General features: G+C 38.7%; 2 protein-coding genes across 3 annotated transcripts in view; both read left to right on the forward strand.

Annotated features, from left to right (window-relative positions):
• Positions 1-7,770, forward strand: part of dbt (dihydrolipoamide branched chain transacylase E2) — a 61,230-nt gene extending 53,460 nt beyond the window's left edge. For both annotated transcript variants that reach the window (XM_043699688.2, XM_043699687.2), the window contains exons 9-11: positions 1,918-2,109; positions 5,987-6,058; positions 6,166-7,770. In XM_043699688.2, the coding sequence (XP_043555623.1) occupies positions 1,918-2,109; positions 5,987-6,058; positions 6,166-6,333 (432 nt within the window). In that variant the 3' untranslated portion in view covers positions 6,334-7,770. The remainder of the gene's footprint in view (positions 1-1,917; positions 2,110-5,986; positions 6,059-6,165) is intronic.
• A 658-nt stretch (positions 7,771-8,428) lies between these two features.
• Positions 8,429-14,120, forward strand: LOC122554531 (dynein light chain Tctex-type protein 2B). The gene has a single exon (XM_043699693.2). It carries the CDS (start codon positions 12,904-12,906, stop codon positions 13,495-13,497), a length of 594 nt encoding a protein of 197 aa, XP_043555628.2. The 5' UTR covers positions 8,429-12,903; the 3' UTR covers positions 13,498-14,120.
• Positions 14,121-14,129: the final 9 nt, after the last annotated feature.

Consider the following 14,129-nt stretch of genomic DNA (forward strand, 5'->3'; position numbering starts at 1 on the left):
ATGCAGGCTAGGTGGATTAGCCATGGTAATTGTGAGTTTACGAAGATAGGGTCAGGGGCTAGAGTCTGAGTGGGATGTTCTTCGGAGAATTAGTGCAGACTTGATGTGCTAAATGGCCTTTTCCAGCACTCTAGAGATTCTCTGATTTAAATCATTATTAGTACACGGTAAATGTCAGAGGCATATTTCTTGTGATCCTATATAACATTACTTTAAGTTTTACTCCTCAGATAGAGAATGACATTTTGAATTTGTAAGTCAAAGAGGAAAAAGTATGAGAAAACCCTTTAGAATCATTGACAGCTGCAGAATAGCAGGTAAATCTTACATCTGAAATCACTACTAATTTTAAAGACAAAATAGATTTCAAATTTATCCATAAAGAAGATGAAATAGAATGGTCAGCTGCATACAAAATAGGTGACCCAAGATTTGCAGCACATTTTTCACATTGTGGATGACTTTGTACTATGGTAAAGTTTATATAAATAATTCCTGTTTCTTGATGAAGGGCTAGGACTAATTAAAACATAATTTCAATGTGTTTGTAAACCTGTGTTTCTTAAAATTAAATTTAATCCACAAATCTGAACACCTTTGACCGGGAAGAAGGGACTTTTTTGAATCCTTGCTGATAAAGGTGCAGCTTGTGTATTTTTCATAATTTATGACAGTTTATTTTTCAGTCAAAGCTTGGACAGTATAAGATATATACAGACAAAATATAGTAATGGTAACAGTGGATTTAGATTAGAACATGTTGTCTGATATTTCTAAAAAGTAAAAATAAGTAAATTTTTTGTTAGAATATTTTTTTTTGTTTACTGTCCTGTAACAGATGTACTCTTGTATTTGAGCAAGAATTATTCAGTGTTACTTGGCTGTCTCAGTAAAAAGGCAAAACTGATAGATAAATAATTACTTCTATCATGCTGAAATTAAAAGGAGCTTTTTTGATATTACTCTAGAACATTCTGTGCTCCTTAAGTACAACTAATCTATAAACTCAAACAAGAATTATTCCAGCACAATACTTAACATGCTGTTGGAAAGTTCACTGCTTTGTATAAAGCCTTTTGCCAAAATTTGATTATTTGGCGAACTGTTGCAACAACAACTCTGTACTTAGTTAATAACATTAGTTAAATAGAAAATTATTTGTCTTGTACAGGACTTTTGGCTACATAGCCACCTTACAGTAGCTTGTGAAGCTGCTTTTGTGGAGGAAAGATCAAGGAACTTTTCCCCACTTGAATAAAAGTCTGACATTTTAAATTAACTCCATGGCATTGTGTCGTGTATCATGTTGTCTCGACTATCCCTGGTTCAGTTCTCCAGTCTTTACCGATCTTAACTGAATGATGATATTTGAACCAGCTGAGTACCACGCAGCTACTCTCAACACGGAGGGAAAGCAAAATCAAATAAGGTCATCACTGATGATTTGTGTTCAGTGACTCCTACTAGGAAGTGTATATGTTGACATTATGTGAAAATTATATTGGCTCAATTATGATTTTCTATCCTCATCATCCTTCTCTAAAATAATTCATGTAGCTGGTCAAGAAAGTGTATTTAGTAAAATTGTAGCGTTAGTTTATTTGTCAGGCTTGAATAGTTAAATCCAGTGAGGTGCCATTTCATTCTTGGAATCAACGTACCTGTACCAATAGAGCATTCACGTTTGTGCTACAAGTGCTAAAGTGTGACAGACTATCATGAGAAAACAAGTGACTGATAAATATTTTTTACAAAATGAATTAACAGCCACACTGCAAGTAATCTAATCTAATCTAATCTAACCCAACCCATGGTGAAAAAAGTGTTAGCAGCCTTAAATAAAAGTTACCTCAATTGCCTGTGTGTAATTGTGAAATACTTATTTGGTTTACTTCTGACACTTATATTTTTGACTAGGCTTCCCACAACATAGGCATCGCTATGGATACGCAGCAAGGTCTAATTGTTCCAGTTGTTAGGAATGTACAAGTCCTTAGTGTCTTTGAGATTGCAGCAGAATTAAATCGGCTCCAGACTTTGGGCTCTGCCAATCAGCTGGGTACAAATGACCTTACTGGAGGGACATTTACTCTTTCCAACATTGGCACGGTCAGTAAAATACAGTTTCTTTACTGTGAATTCCCATGTCTTTGCCTTTTGTTTGCTTTCTAATAAGCCATCGCTGATACTAATAACACTGTAATTGAATTAATACCACATTTCTGACAGCTATTGAAGTACAGATATAGTTTCTCGCGGGTTTTGAGAAGATTTGTAGCCCAGGTTGAGGTTCTGGATGTAAGTTTGCTTGCTAAGCTGGAAGGTTCATTTTCAGACATTTCGTCACCATACTAGGTAAGATCATCAGTGAGCCTCCGGTGAAGCACTGATGTTAGTGACCCGCTTTCTATTTATTATAATTAAAAGGCTCACTGATGATCTTAAAAATGTGTTGCTGGAGAAGCGCAGCAGGTCAGGCAGCATCAAAGGAACAGGAGAATCGCGTTTCGGGCATAAGCCCTTCTTCAGGAAGCTTATGCCCGAAATGTCGATTCTCTTGTTCCTTTGATGCTGCCTGACCTGCTGCGCTTCTCCAGCAACACATTTTTAAGCTCTGATCTCCAGCATCTGCAGTCCTCACTTTCTCCTCACTGATGATCTTACCTAGTATGGTGACAAAACGTCTGAAAATGAAACTTCCACCTCAGCGAGCAAACTTACATCCAGATATAGTTTATGTAAATTATTACTACTAGTCTTTGGATACCCAACTGCCATCATAAGATCAGTTTTCTCAGTAGTTTTCACTGACTGCAGCCTTCTGTCATGTCACCTGTTTGCAAAACAGTGTTAGTCATTTGAATTCTAAACCAAGTAAGGAAAGATTCAAATAATGAGTTCTGCCATTTACTGCACAGAATGCATAAGACCATTTTGGATACAGTGTTGTCAGAGATGTCAGCTTGCATAGGGTTCAGAGGTAAAATTTAACTGCAGCTAATATATAAACATGACTAATCTAATTTCTGTAACTCGATGTAACTAAATTCTGTGGCATTTCTACTTCTCAGATCTAATTCAGATCCAAATCTGGCCTGGAGGCTACCAATGTATTACACTAATGTGAAATAAGTTTAAAGCAACATTTAAACAGTCTCCATTGGGAACCCATTGTTCTGTACAAGTACTTAATCTATCAATGGTGCTGGAAGAGCACAGCAATTCAGGCAGCATCGAGGAGCTTCAGCAAAATCGACATTTCGGGCAAAAGCCCTTCATCAGGAATAAAGGCAGAGAGCATGGAGCGTGGAGAGATAAGCTAGGGGAGGGTGGGGGTGGGGAGAGAGTAGCATAGAGTTGAAGAGCTTCAGGGCAGAGGAAATGACCTGGGAGTTGCAGTGGGAGAGGGACTCCCTGAGATTCTTGTAGAAAGTGTTTTTACCTTGTTGATTTTAACCCTACTGCGAATCCTCTTGCAAGGATGCCTGCCTTGAAGAAGTTTTCCTCCTCTCTCTACAAGAATCTCAGGGAGTCCCTCTCCCACTGCAACTCCCAGGTCATTTCCTCTGCCCTGAAGCTCTTCAACTCTATGCTACTCTCTCCCCACCCCCACCCCCACCCTCACCCCCACCCTCACCCCCACCCTCACCTAGCTTATCTCTCTACGCTTCAGGCTCTCTGCCTTTATTCCTGATGAAGGGCTTTTGCCCGAAACATCGATTTTGCTGAAGCTCCTCGATGCTGCCTGAATTGCTGTGCTCTTCCAGCACCATTGATCCAGAATCTGGTTTCCAGCATCTGCAGTCATTGTTTTTACCTACTTAATCTATCAACCTTACTTGAGCCACCAGTGCTGTTGCTGTACAGATGCTGTTGGGGTAATGCATGAATGTATTTTTTTAAATTCTGTTTCCTGTCTTGAATTACTGAGAGTTGAATGGAAAATATTCCATCTCATGTTCCTGATGTTGTTCACACCAAGAAAATAAAATTTGAACTGTAGATTTGACCGACAAAACTTTCAAATATATTCTTTATTCACACTCTTTCTGATATTTTTCCTACTGCTTACTTGAAGCTATGCTGCAAGTCTGTCTTTTAACACTAATATCAAGATTGTTGATTTTGTCATGTAAATCAATTTCTCAAATATTGGAGCAACATAGGCATGTGAGCAGGGCTTAAATACTGAGCTGATATTATTATGAATGGTGCCTGGACAGTCATTACATTAAAATCACATTCAGATGCTCACACCCTGATGTGCAAACAGGAAAACTTAGCTGGTTAGTAGTCGGTAAATCCCATGTTGAGATTACAGTGCTGCAGTTAATTTTGTGTGGTTGTTTTATTTACCACTTGTACAATGGAGATTGAAAGGATTGTTTTATTAAAGTTTCATCTTGGTAGGAGTGAACAGTGGGAAAGTGATGAACATGACAGATATTAGCTTCTGTTATAAAAACTTAGAATGAGCACTATATCATTTTAGGTTAGGTGTGGTCCACACGATTGCCAAACAATTAGATAATATCACTTAAATTTAATTACCTAACATTTGGTTTCTAAATCCTTTTTGAAAAGTCACATATAAGCCTAAAGTGCTTATTTGTTGCCCTTTTCATTTTTATGTCAAACAAAATGCCTTAATATGTTAATTTTGTTTCTTTCAGTTCCTTAGTCCTATCACTGTTGATTTTAGATTTGAAGGGAATGCAGATTGAACCCAATGATTCTCATTGATTCTTCATTCTATGGTGAGGGGACTCTAGTCTTTAAGCAGTTGACTGATTCTGTTTTCCTATCATCCAAACAAACCCGATTTGACGTGTTGGGCAGCCCTGACATTTGCACTCATAACCTTTTTGTTTTGAGTAAAATTTTTAGTTACATGAGCATTGGGTATTTTTTACATTTTAATCCTCCAGATTCAGCTGCAGTTCAGTTTCAATTTAAATGTTGGTAACTGAGCTACTCATTATTAATGTAGTCTTTAAAATTTGACTGGTGTAATCTAATAACTCTTCCAATTAAAATTTTATCAAGGAGTCTTAGAGATGAACAGCATGGAAACAAACCCTTTGGTGCAACTTGTCCATGGTAACCAGATATCCTAAATTAATCTAGTCCCATTTGTCAGTACTTGGCCCAATTCCCTCTAAACCCTTCTTATTCATATACTCATCCTGATGCCTTTTAAATGTTGTAATTGTACCAGGCTCCACGACTTCCTCTGGCAGCTCAGTCCATACATGCACCACCCACTGCGTGACGGTTTAGAATAATGTTGGCATTTCTGCTCACAACTAAAATAAATATGATGATAGTGTCACAAAGTGAGGTTGTTGATTTGCTCGCTTCACAGGAATTCCTGGAGGCCTAGCACTCCACCCAGAACTCCATTAACAAACATGTAGAGTTAGACCCCATATACCGACCACTAAGAAACAAAACCATAAATAATACCACCCATCTCAGCAAACCGGGACACGCAAATAGCAAGTGGGACAGAACACCAATGCTTCACCGGAGGTGCACTGATGATGTTACCTAGTAGGACAATGTAACATCTGCAAACTAATTTACCAGCTCAGCGAACAAGTCAACAACCTCATCCACAACCTAAGCTACAAATCTTCTCAAGAACTTGGAGTGTCACAAAGTAATTGTAAAGCCAACAGATCCAATGAATGTTAATTTTTAGTCTTTATATTAACTTGTACTTTCATAACTTGCAACTAGCTGTAGATATTGTTAGTACTGTAGCCAGAAAAGTTTTGCAGTATGCCGGACCTACAGGGATAACATTAATGATGCCGATGTCCACAATAACATTGACCCAGTTAATGTTAATAAACAGTTGGATAAACAGTTAGATCTCCAATGTTCAACTGAAAGTGCAGTTTCAATTGCTGATTTGTTAAGTAAGTTTTAGAATTTGGAATGCTTTGGAGATGTTTATTGTGTCATATCTGTCTGTTTGTAGATTGGTGGCACCTATGCTAAACCTGTTATACTACCTCCAGAAGTAGCTATTGGAGCTATTGGAAAAATACAGGTGTGTAATTTGATATATTAATTCTTGTGATTGCAGGAATCCAAATGTTTGCTAATAATTTCCTGCTATTTTACCCACATTTCTAATTGAGGTGTTTAATGCTTTAGGTCCTGCCACGATTTAATGATAAAGGTGAAGTGATCAAGGCTCAAATCATGAATATAAGCTGGTCAGCTGATCACCGGATTATCGATGGAGCCACGATGGCCCGATTTTCAAATCTTTGGAAATCCTATTTGGAGAACCCTGCATCCATGCTGCTAGATCTAAAGTAAAAAAAGGTCATTGATAAACAACAACTTACTTCAACAGACCAGCTTCAAGAGAAATAGGTTTTATTTCAAAGTGATTTATAAATGCTGCCACGGTTTTCTGTCAATTTTAAAATTCTGATCAGTGACTTGTCTAAAGCAGCAGTTTATATTTGGTAGAAGTCAGATTTTGGTTCTTTAGTTAAACTAAATGGTGGAAGGGGTATAATTCTTGCAGGGTGAGGTTTACATTAACTGTCTTCTCGACTTCCCCTCCTTTTAAATTCTCTCCCTGTCTCCCCTTCCCAAGAAAAACAAAAGGTAGTTAGGTCATTGTGAAAAGTTAGTATTGTAGCATCTAGCTTTAACTGTATAAACACATGCCATAATTCAATCAAAGCGGTTTGCAGTCTAATTTGTTTCTTATCCCTGTGCCTTGGAGCACTGAAGCCTTTTTTAAACTTGCAGTATACACTTGCTGCCTCTGTTACACGATGGCTGCAGAAGTTTTACAACCAATTATGGAATATTAGATGTGTTCAGAACCATAGCATGTTAATAATTTGCACTGTTTTAATAAAGCAGCCCCAATGTTATTAATTACATTTTGGTGCAGAAACACTACTCGGTGCTTGAAGCATTCATGTAGTTTTATTTAACTGACAATTTCCAGGTTCTGATTTGCTGAGGAACGTTATATTCCAACATTTAATTTAAAGTTTAAATATCATGTGCAAAATATCTACAATATATAATTGTTCTGATCTTTTAAAAGATTGGTCACAATAAATATTTACTGTGAAATAACATCTTCTGCAGCAAACTTTCATTTCAAAACATTTTAAAAAAATTATAACTATGCAGTATGAAGAGTTTTCAAGACTATTTGATGGAAAAATATTTACATAATTGATTTCAATTTTTTGAAGGAGGAATATGATTGTGAAATACGATTTGCTTTGGATGTGACTTCTATTTTTTACTCTTTGTATATTTCACTGAGATTTCTTCAGGAATCAAAGCTCTTTTATTGTGCAAGAACTTTTTGCATGAACAATTGTATTTTTGTTTCAATCTGTAGCCTGTTTTTCAGTATAGGAGCTGAAATGCTATCAAAATATACATCTTTTATCTGAATAACAATTATCTGAATACTGTACTGTAAACTAAAGACTGTGTTTAGCAATATGCTGTGAAATCTATAACTAATTAGTTACTTAAGTGCAACATTCAAAAACTTTAAATGTCACTATTAGCTTTAGGACAGAGACAGAATAATTGTTATATCATTTATGGTATCCAGAGTTGTGCTCTCCATTCTGGAAATGTGTTTGAAACTAAAAGAGTCTTCTCCCTCTGTCACTTTGTCTCATCTGTCTCCCATTCCATTTTTAGGCAACTTGCACACCCACAGTTAACACCTTCAGAAAAGGAAATAAACTTTTCCTTCTGTTTTTACGAGTCAGTTGGGTGTATGTACCAGGAGCAGTATTTGAGATTTTGAAATAACCTCATGAGAAATTAGCACAGTTCAAGTTTCTGTGCTTCTGTTCAATCCATTTAGAATACACAAATTCTTGCTTTTCTTAACATCATTAAATGATATAGCACAGAAGGAAGCTTTTTAGCCTATTCTGTCTGCCTTCTCTTTGAAATAGTTATCCAAATAGTCCCATTTCCATGCTTCTTGTTATTAGCACTGCAGCTCTTTTATACAGGTAGTTCTTTATAACACAATGGCTGTGTTCCTGTGCAACTCTGTGTTACAGAAAAAGTCACGTTTTAGAAACAGTGCTTAAAGTGTTGGTGAGTATCGAATTACAGCCAACACACGTTTTAAACGTTTGCGCTTTAGAAACAATGCCCCCAATTTGACTATCATGTTATAACAAATTTTATGTTGATGGAACACATGTTATAATGGAACAACCTGTATTTTATTCAATTTATTTTACAACCTTATTAAATATGCGTCCACACTCTTTCAGTGCATTCCAAATCTTAAACTGAATGAATATTTTAGCGTGTGGCATCTTCATTCTTCTGGCAATTTCCTTAAAAATGATGTCAAATTTGTGTCCTATGGGTAAGAAAAGTCCAAAAATTCACAACACTCTAAATAAAAACATTTCTCCTCATCTTAGTTCAAAGTGGCATTCCCCATTTGTTAAATTGTGCCCCTTAGTTCCAGATTCTTCAACCAGGGGAAACCACATATCTATCTCTGCCCTGTCTATCCCTTTAAGTATTTTTTGTAGGTATCAGTTAGATCACTTCTCATTCTATGAAATTCAAGAGAATATAGGCTCAGTTTGCGTACTTTCTCTTCATAGGACAATGCCACCATGACAGGAACAAGTCTAGTGAACCACTGTTGCATTCTCTCTTGAGTTAAGGAGACTAAAACTGCACACAGTACTCCAGGTGAGGTCTAACCAAGCTTATCAACAAGATTTCATTATTCCTGTAGTTGAATCTTCTTGCAATGAAGGCTAATATTTTATTAGCAATGTTCACTCGAAGCCAGGCAGCCACTTAGAGGGCCTATGCACACCAGTTGATGTACAGACACATTGACTTCCAATTCCAGAAGCCACTGGTGCACTCTGACCTCGGAAATCAGCATAAAACCAGGAAATATTAGAAGAAACATAGTCTATTAACTTTTCTAATAGTTTGCTGCAACTGTATGTTAGCCTTCAGTGACTTATTGATAAGGACACCTAGATCTAACCTCTTATCATTTAAGAAATACTCTGCATATCTGTTTTTCCTGCTAAAGTGAATAACTTCATAATTAAATTTCATCGGTCATAGTCTTGCCCACCCAATAAAGCACTTTGCACTTTTCCTGTCAATACACATTCCTACTTATTTTGAATCATCCACACATTTGGAAGTGTTACATTTCATTCTCATTTCTAAATCACTGATATACATTATGAACAACTATGGCCCAAATATTAATCCTTGTTGGACCCTCACTAGTCAGTCTATGGCAATACATTATTTCCAATCCCATGTGCTTTAATTTCTCTCACGTCCTCTGGGAAATCATATTGAAAGCCTTCAAAAAATCCAAGTATATTGTGTCCATTTATCACTTTTGTTGATAACATCCTCAAAAAAAAATCCCAAGCTAATCAAACATGATTTCCCATTGCAAACTCCTTATTAAGTTCTTTAGAAGGTTACCAAACAGGTGGATGAGGGTAAAGCAGTTGACGTGGTGTATATGTATTTCAGGAATGCATTTGATAAGGTTCCCCACAGAAGGCTATTGCACAAAATACAGAGGCATAGGATTGAGAGTGATTTTGCAGTTTGCATCAGAAATTGGCTAACTGAAAGAAGACACAGAGTGGTGGTTAATGGGAAATAGTCATCCTGGAGTTCAGTTACTAGTGGGGTACTGCAAGGATCGGTTTTGGGTCCACTGTTGTTTGTCACTTTTATAAATAACCTGGGTGAGGGCATAGAAGGATGGGTTAGTAAATTTGTAGATGCCATTAAGGTTGCTAGAGTTGTGGATAGTGATGAAGAATGTTGTAGGTTACAGAGACATGAATAAACTGCAGAGCTGAGCTGAGAGGTGGCAAATGGAGCTTAATGCGGAAAAGTGTGAGGTGATTCACTTTGGAAGGAGTAACAGGAATGCAAAGTAGTTGGCTAATGGTAAGATTCTTGGTAGTGTAGATGAGCAGAGATCTCAGTGTCCACTTACATAGATTCTTGAAAGTTGCCACCCAGGTTGATAGGGTTGTCAAGGAGGTAAATGGTGTGTTAGCTTTTATTGGTAGAAAGATTGCGTTTCGGAACCATGAGACCACGCTGCAGCTGTACAAAACTCTGGTGCAGCCACATTTGGAATATTGCTTACAATTCTGGTCACTGCAATATAAGAAGGATGTGGAAGCTTTGGAAAGGGTTCAGAAGAGATGTACTAGAATGTTGCCTGGTATGGAGGAAAGGTCTTATGAGGAAAGGCTGAGGGACTTGAGGCTATTTTTGTTAGAGAGAAGTTTGAGAGATGACTTAATGGAGACATACAAGATAATCAGAGGGTCAGATGGATTGGAAAGTGAGAGCCTTTTTTCTCTGATGGCGATGGCTAGTACAAGGGGATATAACTTTAAATTGAGGGGTGATAGATATAGGACAGATGTCGGAGGTAGTTTCTTTACTCAGAGAGTAGTAGGGGTGTGGAATGCACTGCCTGCAACAATAGTAGACTCGCCAACTTTAAGGGCAGTTAAATGGTCATTGGATAGGCATATGGACGAGAATGGAATAGTGTAGGTTAGATAGGCTTCAGATTGGTTCCACAGGTTGGCGCAACAACGAGGGCTGAAGGGTCTGTACTGCACTGTAATGTTCTATGTTCTAAATCTATGCTGACTATGCCAAATCAGATCATTATTATGCAAGTGTTCATTTATCACAGCCTTTATAATATATTCTAACACTTTTCCTCCTCCTAACGTAAGGCTAATAATCTGGAGTTCTCTGTTTTATTGCTGCCTTCTTAAGTAGTGGGGTTACAGTTGTTATTTTCAAATCCACAGGAATCATTCCAGAATCTATAGAATTTTAGAAGATACTGACCAATGCATCAGCTATGTCCAAAGCCACTTCCTTCAGCACTGTAGGATATAGAATGTCAGGTCCCAGGGACTTATCAATTAATTAACCTCATTAATCCCTCCAGTACAATCATCATACTAATTTCTTTCAACTCTTCATTCTTTATAGCCATTGAGACTTGTAATTCTGGTAAGTTTGTTGTATTTTCTTTGGTGAATACAGCCAACATGTAATAATTTCGCATTCTCTGTCATTTCTCTATTCCCCATTATAAATTCTTCTGACTGCCTATAATGGACCCACATATGACTTAGGCAAACCTTTTTGTTTCTATAGAAGAGTTTACTATCTTTTTGTTGCAAGATAGGATATGAATTCAATCTCCCATATCAGTTTCTTGTCCACTTTTGCTGTATTCTAAAAACCTTCCAGTCTTCAGATATTCTAGACTTTCTGGCAATTCTCCAATCTTCTGGCAACACTTGAGTTGAAGGAAGATTGGAAGATTATTGTCAGTGCCTCTGCAATTTGCACATCATTTCCAAGGATAGCCTTAGGTGCATCTCATCCACTCTTGGTGCTTTATCAACTTTAATTGTTGACAGCTTATCCAATAGCTGATAGTTATAAATTTCAAACACTTCTGAGACTGATGCAAAGTATTTACTTAATGCCTCTGCCATACCTCTTGCTTCTGAATGTAAATGCCCTTTTTAGTCTCTAATTAGCCCTACTCCTCATTTTACCACCCATTTATTATTGAAGTGCTTTATAGAAAACTTTGGGAATTCATATTGTTAGATACCAGTCTTTACTCAGAATTAATCCTTACTTGTCTTATTTGCTTTTCATGTCCTGTATTTGAGACAATTGAGAGCCTTCAGTATTCAGCTTGGCTCTCAATTGTATTTTCTATCTGACACTGATATGACCACACCTTTACATCCAGGGGCCTATGGATTTGTTTACTCCACTGATTGCTTTTGTGGGAATAATCTTAATTGTGCCCAAAACATCTCCTTTTTGAAGATAGCCCATTGTTCAGCAACTGTTTTTCTCTCTAACCTTAAGTTGCTGTCTATGCAACACATCTGTATTTTCTCCAGTTTGTTGTTATTTTTCACTATCATCCTGAATCTTACAAAAAATTGATCACTGTTCCCTAAATGACCCTCCCCCAACTGTCTCTTGATCTAAACGGCCCACCTCATTCCTAAGAACCAGGTGTAACAGTGCTTCCTTTCTAGTTGGACTGGACACATCCTGCTGTAGGAAATTATCTTAAACACAATCTAGCAACGCCTGCCCTTGCTGCACCTGACCATCATCCCCATTCCATAAAATGTATAAAATCCCCTGTTATAATTACTCTATGATGATTGCATCTCATTTCCTTTCAGATTTGTTTCTCTACATTCCCTCCCCACCAGTGAGTGGTCTTGAACCATGGAATTACACCCCTTTTTAAAAAAAATTCCTTAGCTCAACCCAAATCCATTCTGTCCTCCACCTCTTCTTGTATGCCATGAGATGTCCCAACCGATAGCTTTTATTTTAAACTATGTGGCTGTGAAAGGGTATTCTACTCACTTGGTAGAATCTCTACCGCTAGCCCAGAAGTCTGGGCATGTTGGTGTGGAAAATGATGACATGCGGTATTCAGTTTGATTTTAAATTTATGATTGTATTTGGGCGGCCACAACTGAGTTGAAAATGGGTTAATGTTTGGGCCCAAACATTTGGGGAGAGTTACACCCGTACAAATTGTTTTCTGAGCAGCAAGTTCTGCAATTCATTTTCTCAACCCGCCTCTCCCGGCCAATCTCCTTTTGAATTCAAATATCCCTCCTTCTGGGGATGGTGAGTGGCTCACAGCTGCGGTGCCCTGACTCTGCCGCTGGTTCAGTGCAGTCACCACTCCCCCTCACAGCATCGGGGACATGAGCTTGTCCCAGCGAAAACAAAGGGAGAGACAGGTCAGTGCTTACCCTGAGACTCGCTGAAGCGAAAATGGGAAGCTGCAGCTTCGGGGAGGCTGAGCGACTGAAGAAACCCAGCAGTTTGGAGGCAATGCGTTTAGCCCGGAGCTGGTGCGGTCACCTATCCCAGGGATGGGCTCCGCCTGGAGGGGGCAGCGAGCTGCACAGGAGCCGGAGCCTGTCCCACAGGAGCAAAGAGAAGAGGCGAGAGAAAGCCGAGCGGCTGAGCCAGAGGCAGCGCCCGAACGCCGACCCCAACAGCAGCAGCAGCTCCGCCACGAACCTGTATGTACCCCGAGCCGCCAGGACATTCTCGGCTGAGGAGGCGCGGGCTGCCATTCGGCCCGTCTTAGAAGCCAGGCTGAAAGATGCAAAGTACGAGCCGCACGGCTCGGCTCTGGCAGTAGTGGAGCTGGCCGAGTGTGTGAAGAAGGCGGTGAAAGCCCTGGGCTACGAGAGATACAAGATCATCTGCTACTTGGCCCTGGGGGCGACCACATCCTCAGGTCTGTGCTGTTCCAGCAGAGCGGTGTGGAGTCCTACTGTGGACACGTACGCAGAAGTGTGCTTCCAGAACGACTCGCTGTTCGCTCTCTGCCTGGTATTCGCAGTCTATCACGAATAACATCCAAAGCTGCCACACGGGATCGCCCTCGGTAGAGCCACTCTTCACCGTAATTTTTTGAAAGATTTTCTCAGCGTCTGTTTACTTTGTTATAACCTCTGGTGTGAAATGTAACCGCAGGGAATGTGTGTTAAGGGACAGAAATTTCCGCGTCTCCTCAACTTGAAGGCGCTCTTGTCATTCACCCTGAACTGGGTTTGCTCTCACAGGAGATTTTTGTTTTGTTTCAAAAAGCCGACACTTCTGCACTTTGGAATACAAACCAGGAAAACTTTCTGTTTGTCTTTTAAAGCAAATAATGTTTTTGCATTTTGCCTTTAATAAATCAGTTGCTGTTATAATGTCCATCATCGGTGGATTTGTCTCATTCCATTTGTTTTCCCGTTTTGTAAATTAGCCGCTTTGACACAAGTATTTACCAGCTCTATTTGCAACGTTAATTATTTAATTTGTTTACCGATATTTTAACTGACGTTATCGGGGCTTGTAAATGGAAAAGAAAATTGGGTCAAAGGGAAATTGTAATTTTTTTACAGTTTTTTCTTCAACTTAAAAGGAAATCAGTTCATGATTGTGTGTGTGTTTTTTTACAGGGTTTTCAAAATAAAGTGCGGTATAACCGACAGGCTCCA

Source organism: Chiloscyllium plagiosum, unplaced genomic scaffold (assembly GCF_037043375.1).
Source record: "Chiloscyllium plagiosum isolate Xiang-an unplaced genomic scaffold, Cpla_swu_hap1 HiC_scaffold_9, whole genome shotgun sequence".
NCBI classification, from domain to species: domain Eukaryota; kingdom Metazoa; phylum Chordata; class Chondrichthyes; order Orectolobiformes; family Hemiscylliidae; genus Chiloscyllium; species Chiloscyllium plagiosum.